This window comes from Vicugna pacos, chromosome 8 (assembly GCF_048564905.1).
Source record: "Vicugna pacos chromosome 8, VicPac4, whole genome shotgun sequence".
NCBI lineage: Eukaryota > Metazoa > Chordata > Mammalia > Artiodactyla > Camelidae > Vicugna > Vicugna pacos.
Window position 1 is genome coordinate 9778095 of NC_132994.1, and position 23518 is coordinate 9801612.

General features: G+C 33.7%; 1 protein-coding gene across 7 annotated transcripts in view; it reads left to right on the top strand.

Moving 5' to 3' along the window:
* Positions 1 to 23518, top strand: part of SENP6 (SUMO specific peptidase 6) — a 106519-nt gene that overhangs the window by 42463 nt on the left and 40538 nt on the right. For all 7 annotated transcript variants that reach the window (XM_072965516.1, XM_072965517.1, XM_072965518.1 and 4 more), the window contains 3 exons: positions 3505 to 3575; positions 17602 to 17750; positions 22462 to 22846. In XM_072965516.1, the coding sequence (XP_072821617.1) occupies positions 3505 to 3575; positions 17602 to 17750; positions 22462 to 22846 (605 nt within the window). The remainder of the gene's footprint in view (positions 1 to 3504; positions 3576 to 17601; positions 17751 to 22461; positions 22847 to 23518) is intronic.

Below are 23518 nucleotides of genomic sequence, written 5' to 3' on the forward strand. Positions count from 1 at the left end.
ATTCTAGGATTTTTACAAGCTGCATAAAATGAATTGGGGGAAATGGACAGTTATTTATTACAGAAGAATGCCAAATAATAGATACAGATACTCCCCTTCTCAGGAAGTAGTTTAACCTCCGCCCCTTTGCAGCCTTGCTTCCAAATAGAACATAGAAAGGAGCAATACATAACATTGGAATGGAGAAACCTGGAAAACACTCCTTAGCCCAGTGATCAAGGTTAATATCACTAGTGATAAATAAAACACTGATATCATGTAACCCTTGATATGATGTGGTGAGAAGGGCACTTTCCTTAAAGCCTACAACTTTGGTCTAATCATGAGGAAAACATTGGACCCATGTCCCGGGGCATTGTACAAAATAGATGACTAACGTCATGAAGAACAATGTAAGTAAACGAATTACCCCCCGCAAAATTAAAAAAAATTAAAAAACAAACAAAAACAACAACAAGAAGCAGACTGAATGTGGATCCTGGTTTGGATTCTAAAGCAAGAAATGGATATTAGTGGAATCGCTGGTGAAATTCAAATAAAGCCTGGCATTTAGTTAATAGTGTACAAATGTTGATGTCTTTTTTTTGACTTATGTATGAGGGTAATGGAGGTGTTAACATTAGGAAAAACTGGGTAGGGGATTTAAGTGAATTCTGAATTGTCTTTTCAACTCTTTAACAAATCCAGACTTTCTGTAAAATGAAGTCTATTTTTAAAAAATACTTTCAGGGCTGAAGCCTGTATAACCTTTAATAAGCAGAGCATTCTAATGTTTTTCAAACAGTTCCACACAGAAAAAAAAAAAAACTCCCCAGTTCATTTTATGCAGCTTGTAAAACACTGGGTCCATAAAGTGAGGTTTTCTTTAAAACTTTATATACAAAACATAAACCCTCAGAAGCAAAAAAAAAAAAAAAAAAAGCTTCCACCTGGTAGAAGACAGAAGACAGGGACAGTTCTCTGCTTCTGTTTGTTTTGAGATGGGAAAGAAAATCCACTGGAAAATTAAACCATAGCCTTAAGTGTCATACTAGTTTGGGGTTTGAAATGTTAGTATCTGTAGAGTGATGGAACCTTCAAACCAAGAAATTAACGTAAAATCTCATTTTTGATTGCCTAACAAAATTTTTTTAAAACTAAATTTTAAAGAACTCAAGATAGTTTATAGCCATAAAGTTATTTTAATTCTCTTAGCAAACCAATACTACTTTTCTTCTGACTTCTCTTAAATTGAACGTAAGGTATGCTTTTATTTCTGTAATTTACTCATTATAATATATTTTTTAAAACAGTAACTTAATTTGCCCTGTTTGTCTAGGGAAAGATGTAGTAATTATTGGATACAGAGTAGCCATAGGTCTGGAAATGTGGACAAAATACAATAGTGTTTTAACATTACATTACAGTATATGATAGGTGCTGGATATTTCGTGGTATATTCAGCGTGTTTGTTCATCATCAGCAATTCATGGTTCAGTGCACTGTGTCAGCAAAGAAAAGAGTTAATTATTGCAGCATTTTCAGTCCCTGCCCATCTGTGATTTGTTGTCTCAGATGATTTCTGTCAGTTATTATTCAATAAACCTATGCTTGCTTATAACATACCCCAGAATAAGTAAGTAACCAGGTTCAAATTGACAAAAATCCAAAGTATCTGTATTTCCAGATTTTCTGGCCACCCTGCCATATTATTTTCTTTATTGATAATCCTTAGTATTTAAGAATATACTGTTTCTGTTGTCCACCATTTTAAAAATATGTAATATGTAGAGGTTTCAGAGTTTACTACAATTGTGTAATATTTGCTTCAGATTCATTCCCTCAGTTGCATTTTATAGTTTGTATCTTAATTTTTCTGAAGTATAAAGTTATGAAAACTAGAGATTAAAAACTTGATCATTTGGTTTAAACGTAAGACTGTATTATATCCTTTTTAGTGTAAAAGTGTATAGAATATCAAAATGTGTGTTTTAAAGCTTAATATAGTTAGGAGCTGAAAACCTACCTTCTTTTTCATGGCACTAGTATTTCAATTTGTAAGGCAGATTCTCTTCACAATATATATCCTCACGAATCTTACAATTTTGGCAGTGTGGAAATTACCCAGTTGTACCAAATGCTGCTCAATAATGATAAAAAAAAACATTACTCATCAATATTGATGCCATCTGCCAGGATTCAGATTCTGGTGTTGCCATTTAATAGTTTTGTGACCGTGGGCAGGTTAATTAACCTTATTGTGCCTCAGTTTCCTCATCTACAAAGTGCTAATAATAGTACATACTTTATAAAGTTATTGTGAGGATTAAAATAATGAATAGATACAAAGCACTTAGAACAGTACCTGGCACATGTTGCTCACTATTTGCTAATGGTTGTCACAAAAACACTATTATCACTACTCTTATTATTTTCTTGTGTAACTTTCATATTTGGGTTTCAATTTAGGTGCTTTGACTATCACAGTATAAGACTATGAAATCCTTACAGGAAAACTCCTTTAGGATTTTTAATTAATTAATTAATTTAATTATATTGCCCTGTGATACCAATCACTAGTTTGAATGGATTTACAAATAACAAAGTAACCTCTTATACCCAAGTTAAATAAAATGGAAGTATTTTTAGGAACTTTTATTTAGGATGGGAAAATACTGTTTAGCTCCCTGGTCTATTGCATTTTTTGCAGATCTCTTCAATGCTTTTATCCCACAATTAGCTATAGATTTTTTGCTTTTCTTCCAAACTAGTGTATATTTCGACTCATACAATATTTTAGGATTCCTATTTACTAAGGACAGTGTTCAAAATCCTGAAATTTGATTGTATATAAAGTCTGAAATGTAATTTAATATATTTTTTAAAATGTAATTATATCCCCATAATGTAGTCATGTTATATTACAAGACCAAAGTACTTGTTTCATAATTGCTAGTTTTGTATATAACATTTTTGTACTGATTTTGAAATTATCCTCAAAACCAATACGTTACTTGCTATTTATTTCTTTATTCATTGATTTTTTTTAAACAACTAGAAGTATTTACAGCAAAATGGGGCAAATTGAGTATCTAATATAAGCTGAGTAATTTTTTAATTCCAGTGAAATACTACGATTTTCTTCCCCAAAATATTTATACTGATTATGAAGGTGGTTCCAACCTAAAGTTTTCTACATTTGGGAAGTAAACATACAGCTTTCCAAAGTGACTTTTGAAAGGACAAATATTTGGATTCATTTAGTAAATATTTATTTGAAAGACTGCCCACTGTGGGCTCTCACAGATTGCCAGTCTAAATAAAATATAGTCACTGCCCTTAGGGATCTTATAGTGCATTAAGCTTTAGTATATTTGTGTACCATAGTCCTATTATAGTACCACTTTCTTATGGCAGAGAAGCTATGGTTTGCTTTTAATAAACGTATTGTAAATATTCCCTCAACTTTTTCATATTAAGTAATTTTTTCTGTTAGAATAAAACTATATAAATTTCCTTTTCTAGGAAAGAATACCCACCTCATGTCCAAAAATTTGAAAGTAATCCTGTAAGGTTAAGTCGGCCCCAAGGTATTGGTAAGTGTTCAGTTTTATTTGTTACACCTCTGAAGGGTTCTGAGTAGTTATGTGAAAGGTAGAAATAGGGATATGACACCTGCTTTAGAATATTCCCAGGTATAATAGAAATATATAGACCCATTTTTTATAATTGATTTTAAGTATTTAATTGTGACCTAAAATCATTAGGGAATGATTCAGGGAGTACACATTCAAGTGCTTACAGTTTGAAATCTTTTTGATCATATTAGCGTCTTTGTTAAATTCATGATCCAAATATTAACTCTAGATGGATTATAGCTTTAAAATTGTGTTTTGTTGAACTATGCTATGATTTTGTATTATATAATTTTCTTTTATTTACATTTTTCAGTTTTATTAGGTAGAATTGTTACAGTTTTTACATGTACAATGTATTGCATGTAAAGACATATACATAGTATATGGCACATATTTACATATATGTAAATTTAAAAATTCATTGTTTCTAAAAATGTTCAGAGCTTTAGCATTTTGAACTTACATAGTTATCATATTTTCTTGATTAAAATGATTTTGATCCTAAAATTAAAAATACATTAGGCAGTCACTGAATTTAAAAGTGACCATACCTGACATAAGTGTGTTAACAGTAAATGTTTGAAAATTGTTGAGTAGAAATTTACATTTGCATTTAAATAATTTTTAAAACACTGATATATTAATGCAAAAATAAAATAAGAGCATATAGCATTTATGAACAATGTTTCACCATCAAATTGATATTCATCATCTAGAATTCTAGAATAGTGATTCTTTTTTTCCCCCTGTAATGGACATGCTAGAGATTGAACTCAGGGCCTCCTGCGTGCTAGTTAAGCACATGCTGTACCACTGAGTTATTACCCTCCCTCTTAGAATAGTAAATCTTAATATGTGTGTCCATCTGTTTTTTTCTAGGAGTTTGCTTGTTTATTTTTTTGCTTTTTAAAAAAATTGAAGTATAGTTGATTTACAGTATTATATTAGTTTCAGGTTAATAGCATTGTGATTCAGTATTTTTATAGATTATACTTCATTAAAAGTTAGTACAAGATAATGGCTATAATTCCCTGTGCTGTAGAATATATACTGGTTGCTTATCTATTTTATACATAAAAGTTTGTATCTTTTTCTTTTCTTTACTGAAGTATAGTTGATTTACAGTGTTGTGCTAGTTTTAGGTGTATAGCAAATGGATCAGTTATATATACATATATACACACACACAGAAATCTGTTCTTTTTCAGGTTCTTTTCCATTGTAGGTTTTTACAAGATACTGAATATAGTTCCCTGTGCCATACAGTAGGCCCGTGTTGGTTATCTATTTTACATTTGTTAATCCTACACTCCTAATTTATCCTTACCCCTCTTTTCCCCTTTGGTAACTATAAATTTGTTTTCTATGTCTGTGAGTCTCTTTCTGTTTTGTAAATAAGTTCATTTGTACCATATTTTTTTAGATTCCACATGTAAGTGATATCTTACGATACTTGGCTTTCTCTATCTGACTTACTTTACTTAGTATGATGATTTCCGGTTCCATCCATGTTGCTGCAAATGACATTGTTTCATTCCTTTTTATGGCTGAGTAATATTTCATTGTACATATACCACATCTTCTTTATTCGTTCATCTCTTGATGGGAATTTAGGCTGCTTCCATGTCTTGGCTATTGTAAACAGTGCTACTATGAATATTGGGGTGCATGTATTTTTTTCAAATTAGAGTTATCTCCAGATACATCCCATGCGTGGGATTGATGGATCATTTGGTAAGTCTGTTTTCAGTTTTTTAAGGAACCTCCTTACTGTTCCCCATAGCAGCTACAGCAAATTATAATCCCACCAACAGTGTAGGAGAGTTTCCTTTTCTCCACACCCTCTCCAGCATTTATTATTTGTAGACTTTTTGATGATGGCCACCTGACCAGTGTGCAGTGATACTTCATTATAGTTTTCAGTTGTATTTCTCTGATAATCAGCAGTGTGGAGCATCTTTTCATGTACCTTTTGGACATCTGTATGTCTTCTTTGGAGAAATGTCTATTTATATTTTCTGCCCATTTTTTGATTGGGTTGTTTTTTTTTATATTGATTGTATGAGCTATTTGTGTATTTTGGAAATTAGTCCTTTGTTGGTCACATTGTTTGCAAATATTTTCTCCCATTCTGTAGATTGTCTTTTTGTTTTGTTGATAGTTTCCATTACTTTGCAAAAACTTTTATGTTTTATTAGGTCCCATTTGTTTATTTTTGTTTTGATTTCCTTTACTCAGTGAGACAGAGCCAAAAAATATTGCTGTGATTTATGTTTTCCTCTAGGAGTTTAGGTCTTTAATCCATTCTGAATTCATTTTTGTATATAGTGTTAGAGAGTGTTCCAATTTCATTATTTTACATGTAGCTGTCCAGTTTTCCCAGCAGCACTTATTGAAGAGACTGTCTTTTCTCCATTGTATATTCCTGCCTTCTTTGTCGTAGATTTATTGACCATAAGTATGTGGGTTTATTTCTGGACTCTATCCTGTTCCATTCATCTGTATGTCTGTTTTTTGCCAGTACCATTCTGTTTTGATTACTGTAGCTTTATAGTATAGTCTGAAGTCGAAGAGCCTGATCCCTCCAGCTCTATTCTTTCTCAAGATTGTTTTGGCTATTTGGGGCCTTTTGTGATTCCATACAAATATAATGATATTTTTTGTTCTAGTTCTGTGAGAAATGCCATTGGTATTTTGATAGGGATTGCCTTGAATCTATAGATTGCCTTGGGTAGCATGGTCTTTTTAACAATATTGATTTTTACAGCCTAAGAACACAGTGTATCTTTTCATTCGTTTATGTCATCTTCAATTTCTTTCATCAGTGTCTTAAACTTTTTGGAGTACAGGTCCTTTGCCTCCTTAGGTAGGTTTATTCCTAGGTATTTTATATTTTTGATATGGTAAGTGGCATTATTTCCTTAATTTCTCTTTATGCTATTTCATTTTTAGTGTATAGAAATGCAACAGATTTCTGTGTATTAATTTTGTATTTTGCAAACTTACTGAATTCATTGATGAACTCTAGTAGTTTTCTGGTAGCATCTTTAGGTTTTTTTATGTGTTATATCATGTTATCTGCAAATAGTGACAGTTTTACTTCATCTTTTCCAATTTTGATTCCTTTTATTTCTTTCTTCTCTGATTGCTGTGGCTAGGACTTTCAAAACTACGTTGAATAAGAGTGTTCAGAGAGGACATTCATGTCTTGTTCCTGATCTTAGGGGAAATGTATTCAGCTTTTCACCATTGAGTATGTTGTTAGCCCACTTTCTTGAGAGTTTTTATCATAAATGGACATTGAATTTTATCAAAAGCTTTTTCTACACCTATTCAGATGATCATACGGTTTTTATTATGCAGTTTGTTAATGTGACATAACACTGATTGATTTGTGCATATTGAAAAATCCTTGCATCCCTGGGATAAATCCCACTTGATCATGGTGTATGATCTTCATGTATTATTGGAGTTGTTATGCTAGTATTCTGAGAATTTTTGCATTTATGTTCATGAGTAATATTGGCCTATACTTTTTTTGTGATATCTTTGTTTGGTCTTGGTGTCAGGGAAATGGTAGCATCATAGAATGAGCTTGGAAGAATTCCTTACTCTGCAATTTTTTTGAAATAGTTTCAGAAGTATAGGTGTTAACTCGTCTCTAAATGTTTGGTAGAATTCTCCTTTGAAGCCATCTGGTCCTGGAATTCTGTTTATTGGGGGTCTTTTAATTACTAATTCAATTTCAGTACAGTAAAGGTCTTTTCATAATTTTTATTTCTTTCTGGTTCAGTCTTGGGAGATTGTACCTTTCTAAGAATTTGTTCATTTCTTATAAGTTGTCCATTTTATCGATGTATAGTTGCTTGTAATAGTCTCTTATGGTCTTTTGTATTTCTGTGGTGTCAGTTGTAACTTCTTTTTCATTTCTGAATTTATTGATTTGAGCCCTCTCCCTTTATTTCTTGATGAGTCTGGCTAAAGATTTATTGATTTTGTGTATCTTTTCAGAGAACCAGCTTTTAGTTTCCTTGATCTGTTCTTTTGTTTTTTTAGTCTCTATTTCATTTATTTCTGCTCTGATCTTTATGATTTCTTTCCTTTTGCTAACTTGGCATTTTGTTTGTTCTTCTCTCTCTAGTTGCTTTAGATGTAAGTTTAGGTTGTTTGAGATTTTTCTTGTTTCCTGAGGTAAGCTTATATCACTGTAAACTTTCATCTTAGAACTGTTTTTGCTGCCTTTCATACATACTGAATCATCATATTTTCATTTTTGTCTTTAGGTAGTTTTTTAATTGGTTCTTTGGTGTCTTCAGTGATCTATTTTTTGTTTAGCAGCATATTATTTAGCTTCCATGTGTTTGTGTTTTTTGCAGTTTTTTGTAGTTGATTTCTAACCGTATACCCTTGTGTTTGGAAAAGATACTTGATACGATTTCAGTTTTCTTAGAGTAACCAAGGCTTGCTTTGTGGCCCAGCATGTGGTCTATCTTGGAGAATGTTCTATGTGCACTTGAAAAGAATGTGTATTCTGATGCTTTGTAATGGAATGCTCTATAAATATCAATTATTAAATCCATGTGGTCTGATGTGTCATTTAAGGCCTGTGTTTCCTTACTGATTTTCTGTCTAGACGATCTGTCCATTGATGGGCGTAAGGCATCAGGGTCCACCATTATTGTATTAATGTCAGTTTCTCCTTTTATGTCTATTAACAGTTGCCTTGTATATTGAGGTGCTCCTGTGTTGGGTGCATATATATTTACCATTGTTATATCTTCTTCTTGAATTAATCCCTTGATTATTACATAGTGTCCTTCTTTGTCTCTTGTAACAGTCTTTATTTTAAAGTCAATTTTGTCTCATATTAGTATTGCCACTCCAGCTTTCTTTTGATTTCCATTTGCATAGAATACCTTTTTCTGTCCCCGCACTTTCAGTCTGTGTGTGTGTCTCTAGATCTGAAGTGGCTGTCTTGTAGACTGCATGTATACGGATCTTGTTTTTTATCCAGTTAAGCAGTCGATGTCTTTTGGTTGGAGTATTTACTCCATTTATATCTAATGTAATTATAAGTATGTATGTTCTTATTGCCATTTTGTTCATGGTTTTTAATTTGTTTTTGTAGATTTTTTTTTCTTTTCTCTTGTGATTTGATAACTATCTTTAATTTTGTGTTTGGGATTCCCTTTTCTCTTGTGTGTGTATATATTAGAGATTTTTGGTTTGTAGTTACTATGAGTTTTTGGTATAGCAGTCTGTATATATACATGATTGTCTAAAGTTGCTAGGCTCTTGATTTTGAATGCATTTTAAATACCCTGCACTTTTACTCTACTCCCCTCATGATTACTGGTTTTGATATTTATACGTTACATCTCATTGTTTGTCTTAACTGCTAATTGTCGATAAAGGTGATGTTACTACTTTTGTCTGTTAATTTGTCTACTAGTTTGTGTGGGGATGGTTTCCTACCTTTACTATATGTTTTTGCCTGTATAGCTTTTCCATTTTGTAATTTTCTTGTTTCTAATTGTGGCCTTTTCTTGTCTACCTAGAGAAGTCCTTTAGCATTTGTTGTTAATCTGGTTTGGTGATGCTGAATTCTTTCAGCTTTTGCTTGTCTATAAAGCTTTTGATTTATCTGTCAAATATGAACAAGAGCGTTGCTGGGTTGAATATTCTCAGTTGTTGGTTTTTCCCTTTCATCACTTTGAATATATTGTGCCACTTCCTTTTGGCTTGCAGAGTTTCTGTTGAAAAATCATCTGATGACCTTATAGGAATTCTCCTGTATATTATTTGTTGCTTTTTCCTTGTTGCTTTCAGTAATTTCTCTTATCTTTAATTTTTGCCAATTTGATTACCGTGTGCTTCGGTGTGTTCCTCTTTGGGTTAATCCTGTATGGGACTCTCTGTGCTTCCTGGACTTGAATGAGTGTTTCCTTTCCCAGTTCAGGGAAGTTTTCAGTGATTATTTCTTCAGATATTGTCTTAGGCCCTTTCTCTCTCGTCTCCTTCTCAGATCTCTATAATGCAAATGTTAGTGCATGTGGTGTTGTCCCAGAGATCTCTTAAACTGTCCTCATTTCTTTTCTTTGTTTTTTCATTCTTTTGTTCTGCAGCAGTGATTTCCATTACCCTGTCTTCTGGCTCACTGATCCATTCTTCTGCCTCATTTAGTCTACTGTTGATCCCTTCTAGTGTATTTTTCACTTCACTTACTGTATTCTTTAACTCTGGTTGTTTTTTGTGGGGAAGCAGGGAGGGAGGTAATTAGGTTTTTTATTTATTTGTTTATTTATATGGAGGTACTGGGGATTGAACCCAGGACCTTGTGTGTGCTTAACACGTGCTCTGCCACTGAGCTATACCCTTCCCTTGGTTGTTCTTTATGTGTTCTAACTCTTTGTTAAAAAATTCTAACTTCTCACTCTGTGCTTCCATTTTTCTCCTGAGTTCTTGGATTATCTTTATTATGATTACTCTGAACTCTTTCTCAAGTAGATTGCCTATCTCCACGTCATTTAGTTTTTCTGGAGTTGTATTTTGTTTCTTTGGAACATATTTCTCTGCCACCTCATTTTGTCTAAATTTCTATTGGTATTTTCACGTATGTGGTGGATTAGTTTCTCGACTTTGGAGAAGTGACCCTTTGTAGGAAACGTCCTATGCATCCCAGCAGTGCACTCCCCTCCTATTATCCAAGGGTGGGGAGCCAGCTGGTCCTAGGGTAGAGTCTGGCCTGTGTTTATGGACTGGGTTCTGCAGACTGCGTGACCATAGTTTTCTTGCTTATAGTGTCTGCCCCCTGGTAAGTGAGGCTAGTCTAGAGGCCTGTGGAGGCTTCCTGGTGGGAGGTACTGGTGCCTGCCCACTTTTGGGTACAGCTGAACCCTACCCTTCTGGGGTGTGTCTGGAGGCAACTATTGGCTCAGGAAGTCTTTAGGTAGCCTGACTGCTGATGGGTGGGGCTGTGTTCCCATCTATTTAGTTGTTTGGCCTGAGTCATTCCAGCACTGGCGCTTACAGGCTATAGGGTGGGGCCAGGTCTTGGTACTAATGACCGAAGCAAAATGTCAGCCTGAAGGAGAGTTTGAGCTGATGAATAGTTGCTGAAATGTCTGCCACCGGTATTTATGTTTCCAGAGTGAGCTACAGCTGCCCCCTATTTCCCCAGGAGACCCTCTGAGACCAGCAGGTAGGTCTTGCCCAGGTTCCTATGAAGTTACTGCTTTTGCCCTTTGGTCCTGGTAAGCATGAGATTTTTTGTGTGCTTTTTAAGAATGAGGTCTCTGTTTCTCCCAGTCCTGTGGGGCTCCTGCAGTTAAGCCCCACTGACCATCAAAGCCAAGTGCTCTGGGGTCACCTCTTCCTGATGACGGACCCCCGCCAGTCTGGGAAGCCTGACATAGGGCTTAGAACTCTCACTCCTGTGGGAGAACCTCTGCAATTTAATTAGTCTCCAGTTTGCAGGCTGCCCACTCGGGGTGTGGGATTTGATTATATTGCGAGTGCACCCCTCCCACCATCTCGTTGTTGTTCCTTCTTTGTGTCTTTAGATGTAGATTTTTGTTGTTGTTAGGTTCTGGTCTTTTTTATCAATGGTCATTCAGCAGTTAGTTGTGATTTTGTTGTGTTCCTGAAAGGAGGTGAGCCTTCTACTGCACCTCCTTAATCCAGTAATCCAAGAATGTGTCAGTAGTTTGTATCCCATAATATCATAGGCATTAATTTGTTTAAATAGCACTATTGGTTCTTCTTATCCAAAATATACTGATTTTAGAGATGTACAATTTCCTTACTGCTGAGAGGTTCTTTTAAAAGCATTTATGTACTTTTTCTACTCTGGGTGAAAATCTTTTACGATGTTGATTTGTGTTACTGCAGATGATGTTAACCACAGTCTCTTGGTTAGGTAGTTTCTGCTGGGTTTCTCCACTGTAAAAATATCTTTTTCCCCTTTGTACTTAATAAAGATCTCGGGAGAAATACTCTGAGAATATGCAGTTACCCTCTTTTTCCTCAAACTTGAACAGGCCGATTTTAGCACCTCTTGGTGGATCTTGCTGGCAATAATTATTTGGTGTTTATCTAATTGTGATTTTCTGCTTTTTTCAATTCTTTTACATTTATTGGTTGAAATTATTTTGTGGGGAAGAGCTGTACCTTCTCCTTTATTTACTTATTTATTTAATTTATGTCTGTGGACTCAGATAATAAAATGCATGCACACACACAAACATACACACACATATATACGTACATGTATATACGGTTCATGTGGATAGGTAGTATTTGTGAACTTCAGGAAAGGGATATTGGTATAGTTAACTTGTAAACTTTGTAGCTCCTTTTCTATCGGGTAGGTACATGTATACTTGGGTGTAGGATGAATGACAGTGCTATAATAATATTGCATATATTGTTGTTTAAAGATTGTGTTTTACTTTAGGATTTCCTTTGGAGTTATTTTTTTTTAATGTTGAAATTTCAAACCGCAGGATCAGTAGTTACTGGCATATAGCACCTGGAATAATTTTCTCCTAAAAAGGAATCATTGTTTTTTAATAGTCCTTAATACCCAGGTGACTTCCTTTATTACTATTTTTTCTCCATTATTTTGCATTTAAGAGGCACTTAATATGAATTATAGCCATTTATTAGCACTGATAAGCAGTTTTCTAGGGTAAAATTAAAACTTGGAAACTATTAAGTATAATTTTGGGGCATATCACTTATTCTCTTGCTTTTTTGTTTGATGTTATTTTTATATTTTTTATAAGCATATTAAATTATTATATAATATAAATCGAGATCTCTAATTTTTTCTCTACCTATTCTTTCTTTTGTTTCTTAAACCTCCTTTTTGTTTTCCAGTCTGTGCTTTGTATTCTTGTCAGAGAATTAATAGACATTATATGCTGTCTCTGAAAGAACATTTAGTTGCATTCTTAATGTAATTACATTGTGACTGCAATTTAAATTACTATTTAGCACTATTTAAGTCATGTACAAAAGAAAAATATCTTCTCACTCTTATCCTGTCAAAGTACCTTCTATTAGTATCTCAATATATAACTTACCAGATTTCTATGCATATGTACCCATTTTTTAAATGCATTTATACTGCATATACTGTTCTATAACTTGCTTTTTGACTTTGTTATGATATTATCTGATTGCTGTATTCTCATGAAAGAATTGGAATACCAAAGGAAAACCAGAATGGAAAACATAGTTAAGGGAAGTTTAAGAATCAAATGGATGACTTTATATATAATGGGCTTCTTTACAAGTTAGTATATCCAAGTTTCTGTACTCATTTTTTAATGAATGTATAGTGACCCACTATATTTATGTCCCATAATTTAGATTTTTAATGTTTTGATATTAATATATGTTATGATTAATAATTCAGCACATTTTGTGTATTTTATCTATTATTGTCTTATATCAAATCCCTAGATATAAGATTACAGGGACAAAGGTTATGCACATTTTAAAGACTTTTGGTATGTTACTGCCAAAATACTTTCTATAAAGGGTGTCATTTCCCAGCATGCAGTATCTGAGTGTGCCTGTTTCTTGTGTGTTCCTCAGCAGCATTAGATATTATCATGCTTTCAAACTTAACCAGTTTGATGGGGAAATAGTATTTGTTTTTCATATTTCCTCATTACTGGTGAGGTATTTTATATGTTCAATGGCTATTTGAATTTATTCTTTTATTCATGTCTGCCTGTTGTGTCCTTTGTCTGTTTATCACATATTTAGCATAGCCAAAGCTGATTTTTAAGGAGGTTGTAATAAGAATGTGATGTATCACTTTAGTTTTATTTTATACTGAAAATTACTCATAGTGACAATTACCTGATAGAGAAAACCAACTGTCTAATTTGTCTTTGTCTTTTGAAAGACTGAAAGTAATTCAAAAGCAAATACATAAACAGAATAAAGATAGTTGTTTGCTTTCAGACTAGCTGTGGCGTATATGTTTGCTAGCACCTTGGTAATATTACAACTGAATTCTCAAACAAGACAGTTAAGGGCCTTCCTTGCCCCACCTCACCTCCAGCTTCTGTTACGAACATTTTCAAACATACGGAAAAGTTGGAAGACCTTTACAGTGAATATACATATATCTACCATATAGATTCTACAATTAATACTTTTCTATACTGCTTTATTACATATCTGTGTATCTACTCATCCATTTATAGATCAATTCATCTTAGTTTTTCCCAATGTATTTTACAGTAAATTACAGACACAGTACAGTTTACTTTACACTGCAACAGGCATATCATTATCTAGAGTTCAATATATGTTTTAGTTTTCTTTTTCTCTTTTGGAATAAAATTAACATACAGTGAAATGCACAAAGCTTAAGTGTGAAGTTGTATACATTTTGACAAGTACACACATCTTTTTAACCCAAACCTCTGGGAAGACATAGGTGCAAATAATATCACCTCAGAAAGTTCCCTTATATTCCTTTCAGTTACTCCTTATCCCTGCCCCCTCAAAGGTAACCGTTTTTCTGATTTTTCCCAGCATAGATTAAAATGAGCTGTTGTGGGACTTCATATAAGTGGAATAATACAATGTGTACTCTTTTATGTAAGACTTCTTTTCACTCAGGGTAATTTTTTTAAGATTCAAACATGTTGTTGCATGCATTAGTGATTTGTACCTCTTTAGTTGAGTTGTTTCCAGTTTTTGGGGGGGGGATTTGTTTTTTACTGTTACGAGTAAAGGTGCTATAAATGTTCTTTTTATGACGGACCCCTTTTTTAAAACTTGGATTTTAAAATTTATTGTAAAGAGCCAACCTATTAGTCACTTTTACTTATCTCATGTCTTCTATATTCTCACATTTTCTGCATATTTTGAAATAGTGCAGTATATTAAAAAGACCTTGAGCTGGAAAATCAGCAGGAATTATCCTAATCTTGGTGTTCCTACTCTGCGATCTTGAGTGAACACTCTTTGTTCACCTTCTCCTCCCTAGAAGTGGAGTTCAGTGAAAGCAAGAATGTCACATAGGTTTCATGTCAAGCACCTCCCTGGAGTACTTTGTTGAAGGTTTCGAGACTGTGTCACAGTTTAGGAAAAATGACTTGCATGATCGGTTAGCTAGTGAAACTTCCATGAAGCAATTGTTAGGCATTTGCCATTCCTAGACTAGTCAAGTTTTAAGTCTTTTGGCATTTTATGTTTCTGGCTGTAATTTGAGACTAGTTAATTTTCACATGAGACTAGTTAATTTTCACATGAATTCTCATACTTTTTTTCAAATGTTTTTCTCTTCTTTCCATAGAAGGTAGAATCCTCAAGGAAGTGCTTGATCCCGACATTAACTTTTTTATGCTCACTGTCTCTGTAGAACTAGTCTTGTTCCCCATACACTGTCAGTCAATTGCCACACCTCCACATCACATTGGTTTCAAAAGTTTCATCGTAAAACTTCTAATTATGTTACTCTTTTCCTTTTCTGTCTCTCTCCTTTAGTACCTTGTAGATAACATTGATTTAGGAATCAAAATTTTAAAATCATTTTTCTCTGTTTTATAAAAATTTTCAATTTCTCTCAAGGCTTGGGCCATTTGTTTCCTCCTTGTTAATTATGATAGGAAATAGAGAAAATGTGACAAAGATATGATGAGATAGCTTTAGTGGAGAGATGAGTGTGATGATCAGAAATGAGGTGATAATAGTATTTTAATTTTTTAAATGCCCTCCTCCCAATAGTTTTTAAAATGTCAGTCTCTAAGTAGGGTATGGTAGGAAAGTGATAGTTACATTCTTGAGCAAAGTGATTTGCAATGATATTGAGGGGGTTACAAAGGTTCCTAAAATATGGTTAAGAGGAAAAAGCTATTTTGTGTACATACAATAATTAGTAAGACCAAGAAGAGTTGAAGGGGTAGAAACCCCACGTTTTAAGATAGCTCTCTGTAGATTAGATTGTGCCAGTAATTGGTTTTGTATTCCAGATAACTGTGCATGTATTTTCTGAACTCCAAACCATGTCTGCCTCGTTTTCTCTTACTGTCGTCACATTATGGTTCTTTAATACTCATTTGTATGGAAACGGCTTTTTAGATCTAATCCATGTAACAAAGCAAGTTAGCCTTCATAGGGCTGTAACTAACCCCTAGATACTCTGACTGGAGCAGCTTTCCGTTCCTCTCCTTGGCTAAGTCCTTCTGTTTCTAGATCTGTGAGTGTATCGGTATCTTCGTGGCAGAGTTAGGCCATTTTCAGAAATGACCTTGTAACAGCATCCCTTCCTTTCACCTGTGTGATTTCCTCTTTTTGTAATATGTCATATGGTCTTATCTTTTGCAGTGTGATTCATTAATCCAGTTAACATTTTTAGCCCTTACCTTGTGCAGTTTCTAGACACTGAGAAAACATGTGGCTGAAACATGATTTCTGCTTTTTCAAAGCTGACAATACATTGGGAGGAAATAGATGAGTGCAAATAATTAGCATAAAGTAAAAAGTGCTAATAGAAGTATGGATAAAATGCTGTGGAAGCCCTCAGGACTTGCTTAGTTGTGCTTACTATGGGGCAGAGAATGGTTTGAATTTACTAGATAAATAGGGAAGGCTTTGCTTGTAAAGAGAACAGCTTATGTAAGGGTGAAAGAGGGCTCTGGAGAAAGGCACTTCTTTGAGGTACAGTTTTTTTTGGAAATAAGACTTGAACATCAATACAGACTTTTGCTTGCCGAGAGATAGGATTTAGACTTTCTCCCAGGGTACTGGAATCACTGAAAGATTTTAAGCATTAGAATGATCGAGCCATATTTTGAAAGATCTCTTTGGCAGTAGTGCAGGATTTGAAGCAAGCAAAATTGGAGTGAGGGACATCAGTTTAGGCAAGAGTTAAACATTTGAAATACTGTGGCAGTGAAGTTGGAGAGGAAGGAATGGATTGAGGAGCTGTTAGTAGAATTCCTTTGAATGTGGGGAAGGATTCACGAGAAGAAGTCAACGATTACTTAGATTTCTAGGTTTGGTGTCCAAGAAAATAAAGATGTTCAAACTGTGCAAAGGCTGAGAAGGTTGAAGTCACTTAGTGTGGAGCTCCTGTGTGATTACACTAAAAAAGAATAATGTCATGGGTTTTTTAAGGCAGTGTTGCATATCAAACTCAGAAATATTAGAAAATGTTGATTTTTATGTGTGGATCATCTCATTATTTAAAAATATCAAACAATAAGAGGATGTTAAAGATAAGAAAATGGAAGTATTTAACAAACTTGGATATTATGCAGGTAGAGCATTTTGGTTTGTGGATTTATTAACTTTTGTTTTTGAAACCAACGTTTGGTTGGTTTTCTTTACTGACGAAGTCTGATTGTAATAAATTTTAAATTGTCCTGTTTTGGAGTTCATTAAACCATTAAAGAATTCTAATTATATCCTTAATGAAAATGATTTAATTTACATGGAAAAATAATGAAGAAAATTCTCTTTTGTATATCTTGAATTTAAAAAAAACAGAATTGAGAATTAGTTTCCTTTATCTAAACAGTTGTACCCTACATTTAAATTCAAATTTTTCTCATTACTATTCTAAGAAGAGTAACTAACTTAGAAAAAAAAAGTGTGTGTGTGAGAGAGAGAAAGAGAGAGAGGGAGAGGGAGAGAAATTCAGTGCAGGAAGTGCTTCTGTTGCCTTAGTAGCACAGAATAAGCTGAAGAGAGTGTTGGTACTCTTGATGAAAGTGGTCCACAGTGTCTGGGATGGTGGGGGAGATTCTAATGAGCAGTGAAAAGTAGACAGGAACAACCAGGAGATGGCCCCTGGCTCTGACCTAAAGTTCTGTTTTGCTTTATTGTACATACTGAAACAGTTTATTTTAACTAAAACATAATTTGATAATATGTTAGTATTTTCTCATTGCAAAAATCATGAGGAATTAATAAAGTTTAATTTCAGTACTTTTGGCATTTTTCCTTCCTTTAGATCGTATAATGAAGAAAACAGAAGAGTCTGAATCACACCTGGAGTCTGAAATTAAAAGGAAAGTACCACAGAAACGTCACAGTAGTACATATCAGTCTACCCCATCACCTCTGTCTCCTGCTTCCAAAAAATGTTTAACTGATTTAGAGGTGGGTAGAGAAATTATCCTTTCTTTCTAACCAATTGGTATTTTTATTCGTTTTTTTTTAGTGCTTATTAAATTCTAGGTGACCTTTTCACATAAGACTGGAAAAGAACTAGAAAAGTTATTTATGCAAACTTCTCTGCCTTTGTTAGATCATTTTTCAGTTATCAAAAATCCAGAATATATGTTTTTTTCTGAAGAGAATTTGAGTGGCTCCCTGCAACCTACTTCTAATAATTGCTCTCAACCAGAAATTTTTTGAAATAATTTTAAATATACAGAAAAAATGAAAAAAATAATAGAAAGGCTATCTGCATATTCTTTTATTTGATTCCCCAGTTTTCCACATTTGCTTTATTATTCTCCCTTGCTCTGCCTTCCTTTCAGCTTCTCTTCTTTGTGTGTATTTTTCTCTACCATTTGGGTATAAGTAACTGGCAGAATGCCCATTTACCACTTTAGTGCACGTGTCCTTAAAAAAAAAATTCTCCTATGTAGCCAGAGTACAACTGTCAAATTTTTAAAATTTAACATAGATCTAAAATTACCATCTAATCCACAGAGTTCTTTCAAATTTTCCGTAACTAATGTCGTTTCTGGGAACAGGATCCAATTCAAGATCATGTTACATTTAGATGTCATGATCTTTTCTAGTCTTCTTTAATCTGAAATAATTCCTTGATCTTATTTTGTCATTCATAACCTTGATATTTGTGAGGAATATAGGCTACTTACCTTGTACCTCAAGTTGGATTTGTTTGGTGCTTCTTCATGGTCTATACATTTTTCAAGAATCCTCTGGAGTGATGCTGTGATCTTACTGCCTCATATCACGAGGTGCACAGTGTTGATTTTCACATTATTGCTGATACTCACTTTCATCTTAGTTAAGATGTTCTCTTCCAGATTTTTCCAGTCATTTAATAGGTATTTTATTTAATAGGTATTTCTATACTTATTTACTAATGAGTGTTTTTTCTTATCCCATATTATTTATTCCTCTATTTTTATGAGCATAGACACATAGTTTCTTATTTTACTCAAAAAAGTTATACTCTGTAACTATCATCATTTACTGTGATGCTCATATTGTCCCAGACTTGGCCCATGGGAAGTTCTCCATGCTGGCTACTGTTTCTTTTTTGATCTGTACCCATTATTCTTTGAGTACTTACTTACTTTATGGTATAACCAGATAGTCTAGACTACTTTGTATTTTCTCTGCATCAGCATTTCTCTAAGGAGGCGTTGTTCCTGTAAGTGGAGGAAAGATATTTGGGCAATAGTTGTGCTTTTTGCTACTGGGTGTCACAGCTTTAGGTCCTCTCAGTGAAATACATGTGTGTGTGTATGTGTCAGTATTTAGTACATATTAAAATCCATGAGTTCACATTGATAACTCCAATTCTAGTCCAATACCACAATGTTTATTTTAGCCTCTCCTAGTTTGCATGTTTGTAACTCCCTTCTCTAACAGTGAGTAACCTGACTCCCATCATTTCCAGTGTATTTACTTATTTGCTCAGTTGCCTTTTACGTGACCAGTCTCATGCATGCCAACCTCAGGTTTGCCAGGGCCATCTGAGCATGCCCCACGCTGCTTGGCCCACTGCTTGACCCAGGGAGAGGAGAAGGAGAAAAGTCTTTTGGAAAGCTCCTCCCCAGACACACCGTCCTTCCTCCACTAGTCATGCCAGATGGAAGCCTCGGGATTTTTTTAACATCTAAAATAATAGCTTGCTTTTTTTACTCTTTACCCCCATGCCACTTATTCTTACTCCTTTCTTAGTGGAGATAAAGAATAGATTGTAGTTACTCTCTATGTAATTTTAAATTCTTGAACAAGATAGTGGCTTTTCCTTCCGTGTGTAGTCTGAAATTTCAGTGTATCCTGCTTAAAAGAAAACAAGTTCTTTGATATTTAACGTGATGATAGAAAGTTCAGAATATTTACTAAATATGACATTGTTTCAGTGGTGTCTCATCAAAGACAGGCTCATTCTTATCAAGTAGAGTTGGTTATTATTAATATATAGAGACTGGCAGATAACTTGTGATACGTGTTTTGAATTTATTTTATTTTGTGAAAATCTTCCACTTATCAAAAGGGGGAAAATGAGACCTTAATTAATCTTTGTTTTCCAAAAGAAATATTTAACATAAAATTGTTACGAAAATTTACTACTTTACACATACTTTACTAAAAGTGAGCAATATTGAGATTCTAGTTTTTAGATCACTAGGTTGATAAAATTCTTAACCTCTAGTTTTTATCATGAAAAAGTTAATAACCATGTTTGATTCAGCTGATCTGCATTTTGTTCCTAATTGTTGCAGACATTTCTAAGATATGTGTTTCTTAGCTGATGGTAGGTATATGACATAGCTAATGATACATTTCCTTCTGTATTTTCGTATTGGAAATTTTAATAGTATGGAAGTGCCTTTTCCATTTCAGTATCAATTTTATAGAAGAAAATATGTGGAAGTATTGCTTTTCATTGAAATGCATCCTTTATTATAGACAATAAAGTATTGGAGTCAGTCTGAATGCAGCGTGATCATATAATCAGTTCTTAAAAGACAGCTTATGTATTGCTGATTCCCACTGTGGCAAATGGGGCTCTTGCTCCCACATAAATAAACGTCTTTGAACTTTTTTGAGTGCATCACAGTAGTTTTTAAACTTAGCTAGAAGTGGGAATATGTCTTTGCTCATCATGAAAATAATGGGCTTTAGATTTTTCTTAAAGGATTAAATATTTCATCACAGGGTGTATGTAGGTAGGGACTACTTTTTTGTTCATAGTTTTCCCTTTCAGGTACAGTAGGACATGGTCAATTATTTGTGGTGTTTGTATTTCATTTAAATATACTATTATTTCCTTCCCTTTTTGGCAATAGGCTAAAATATAAGAGTCAATTAATCTGTCCCATATTTGTGTCTAACCAGCTGTTGCATAGCTTACCTACGCATTCAAAAGAACATAATTGAATTCTCCTATATACTGGCAGAGAAAGAAATACGCTTTTTTTTTTTTAAATAATCCACATATGCCGAAATAGTGAGCTAATGTTCTACTAAGTTCAGTTTTGCCCTGGTTAAAGGTTGGTTTTCATTCCTTTTTGTTATCTGGGGCAGACCCTTGAATAGGTAACATGGCATAATAGAACAGCCTGATCATGGGTCATGTTGGGCAAAGTAAGCGATTTCTTTGTTAGTTTTTTCATCTTTGAAGGAAGGTGATAAGCCTAGAGTAGTAGCCTCTCTAGATTTTTTTGCTTGTAGACTTTCTATGTGTTATTTTTGAATTATAAATTTACATAGAATGAAACGTATAGAACTTAAGCATTCAGTTCAGTAAATTTTGAAATTTGTGTATACACATAATCATCTATAATTACCACCTATCTGTAGGTCTGCAACCACTTGATGTCTTCTGTTACCTAAAAGTCCTAAAAGAATTTTAAATAACTGTATATTCTCTTATGTATTTTTAAGTTGACATTTAGCATTTTTCATCCCAAATTTAAATGGTCACACAGTATATAATAGTTGACACAGTGAAAGGAGTAACATTTTTAAACAGTGGTTAAATCACTCTTCTCATAGGGATCTGGGAGCGTCTAGATATCACAACACTTGATAATTACCATCTCATTTTCACCTGTGGTATAAGGCTAAAGCATTAAAATTTTTTTCTTTCAGATTACGTTATTTCAGTTGTTACTAGTACACTGTTGATTTAAACTATGTATTTTTACAAAGTTTGATAGTTATTTGACATAAAAGTAAAATTATTGGAAATGCATCTTTAAATTAGAGAAATTGACTGTTTTTCTGAGTTATTTCATATGTCCATGGATAAGTATGTTACATACTGAGACAGGATTCAGCATCTATTTGTATTTTTCTTTTTAATAGACACAAATGCTAAAGAACCATATTCATATAAATAAGTACATGAGTATGGAAAGAATTTTATTATAATATTATCGTCCAATACCTTGAACTTCTAGGTTATATGCCTCCAAATCACATGATACTTTGTTGTCAAAGAACATTTTTTAATGATCTCACAATTGTAAGAGGCGTAGATTAGGCCTTCCTTAAAATAATTTTGAAGGACTGTCTTAAAAACAAATTATCTTGTAAAAGTTTTTGTTAACCAGTACTTAAAATCAATTCATTTTTCCAGCATTTAAAATTATCCTTCTGTTTGGTTTGGTGATTTTTATTCCCCAGGGGAATGCACCATTGTAATATTTCAAATGGAAATGGAATACGGATTTAGTTTTTTTTTTTTAAGTATGATAAGGACAGTTGTGGCAGGTGATGCTTTGACATGAGAAGCATAATCAAATCAGTTTTTGGAAAGGTTATATGTGTAAACTGAGGATCTAGATATCTATTCCCTTTAGATTATTTGGCCCTGAATGGCTTAGAACATCTTTATGTAGCCCTTGAGGAATATAACAGTCCAGTTTGAAGACTACTGGACTAGATGGTTTTGAAAATTCCTTCCAGCAATCTGATGCTAAATTCCAAGTAACGTTCAGGACTTTGTGTTTGCCATGGTGATGGTGATAGAGAGTAAGCGCTTTAATTTTGAGATTTTTGTCGTTGTTCCATGATGTTAAAATAAAATGCCAAAGTGTTTTGTTTCTTTTTTCTTTTTTTTTTTCTTTTTTTTTTTTTTTTTTTGGTATTTAAGGTTTCTAAACAGTGTGGATATTGTCCAAAATGTGGAAAAGAAAAAGAAAATCAGACTAAATGCCAAAGTTGTGGTATTCCTTTTAAGGATTTGCAGAGAAATTGCAGACAAGCTGTAACTTTGAATGAATCTACGGGATCATTATTAAGAACATCAATTCATCAGAATTCTGGCGGACAGAAGTCGCAAAACACAGCATTACCAGCCAAGAAGTTTTATGGCAACAGTGTGGGAAAGGTTCCAATTGATATTATTGTGAATTGTGATGAGAGTGGACAGAATTATTTACAGACTAATGGGAAAGTCATTTTATCTAGGGCAAAAGTAGCCAAAATCACAAACCTGAAAGAAAGGAAAACAAGCCTGTCAGATCTAAACGATCCAAGTAAGTATTTTACTCTCTTTCGTATTACTTTTATCATGTATGTTTTTAATGGGAGCGTGCACATATTTCAGAAGTGTGGTTTTAATAGGTATCTTCTAGTGTCAGTTATGTAACATGCTTTTTGGGTAGATGATTAAAACTGTCCATGTAGTTGGAAAGTAATAACTGACTGTTCCCATCTCATGCTCCATCTTAATATTAAAAAAGAAAAAAAAAGAAAAACAGACCTTAGTTCTAGTCCTAGTCTTAGGTCAGATGCCAGTTATGCCCACCTTTCTAACTTTGGCCTGATCTGTAAATGAGTATACTTCCTGCCTAATAGTTTTCTTGAGGGAGTATATAAAATAACATAAAATGCCTAGCATAGCCCAGTAAAGCATTTGACATATAGAAAGGACTCTGACAATTTTGTTCCTCCCCTAAATCTTTCTCCTATCTTTAGACACATGAGCATATACATATATGAAATGCAGTCCTTTTTGTAGCAGAAGATTGGAAATAATCAAGGACTGGTTGAATAGACTGTAGCTTATTACATAGCTATAAAAGGAGAGAAAGATCTCATTTAATACTGTGTAGAGTGATTTCTAGGATCTTTAATCAAGTGAATTGAGTAAGGTGCAGGTAAGAGTGTATAATATGCTACTCTTTATTTATGAAGGGTGAAAGAAT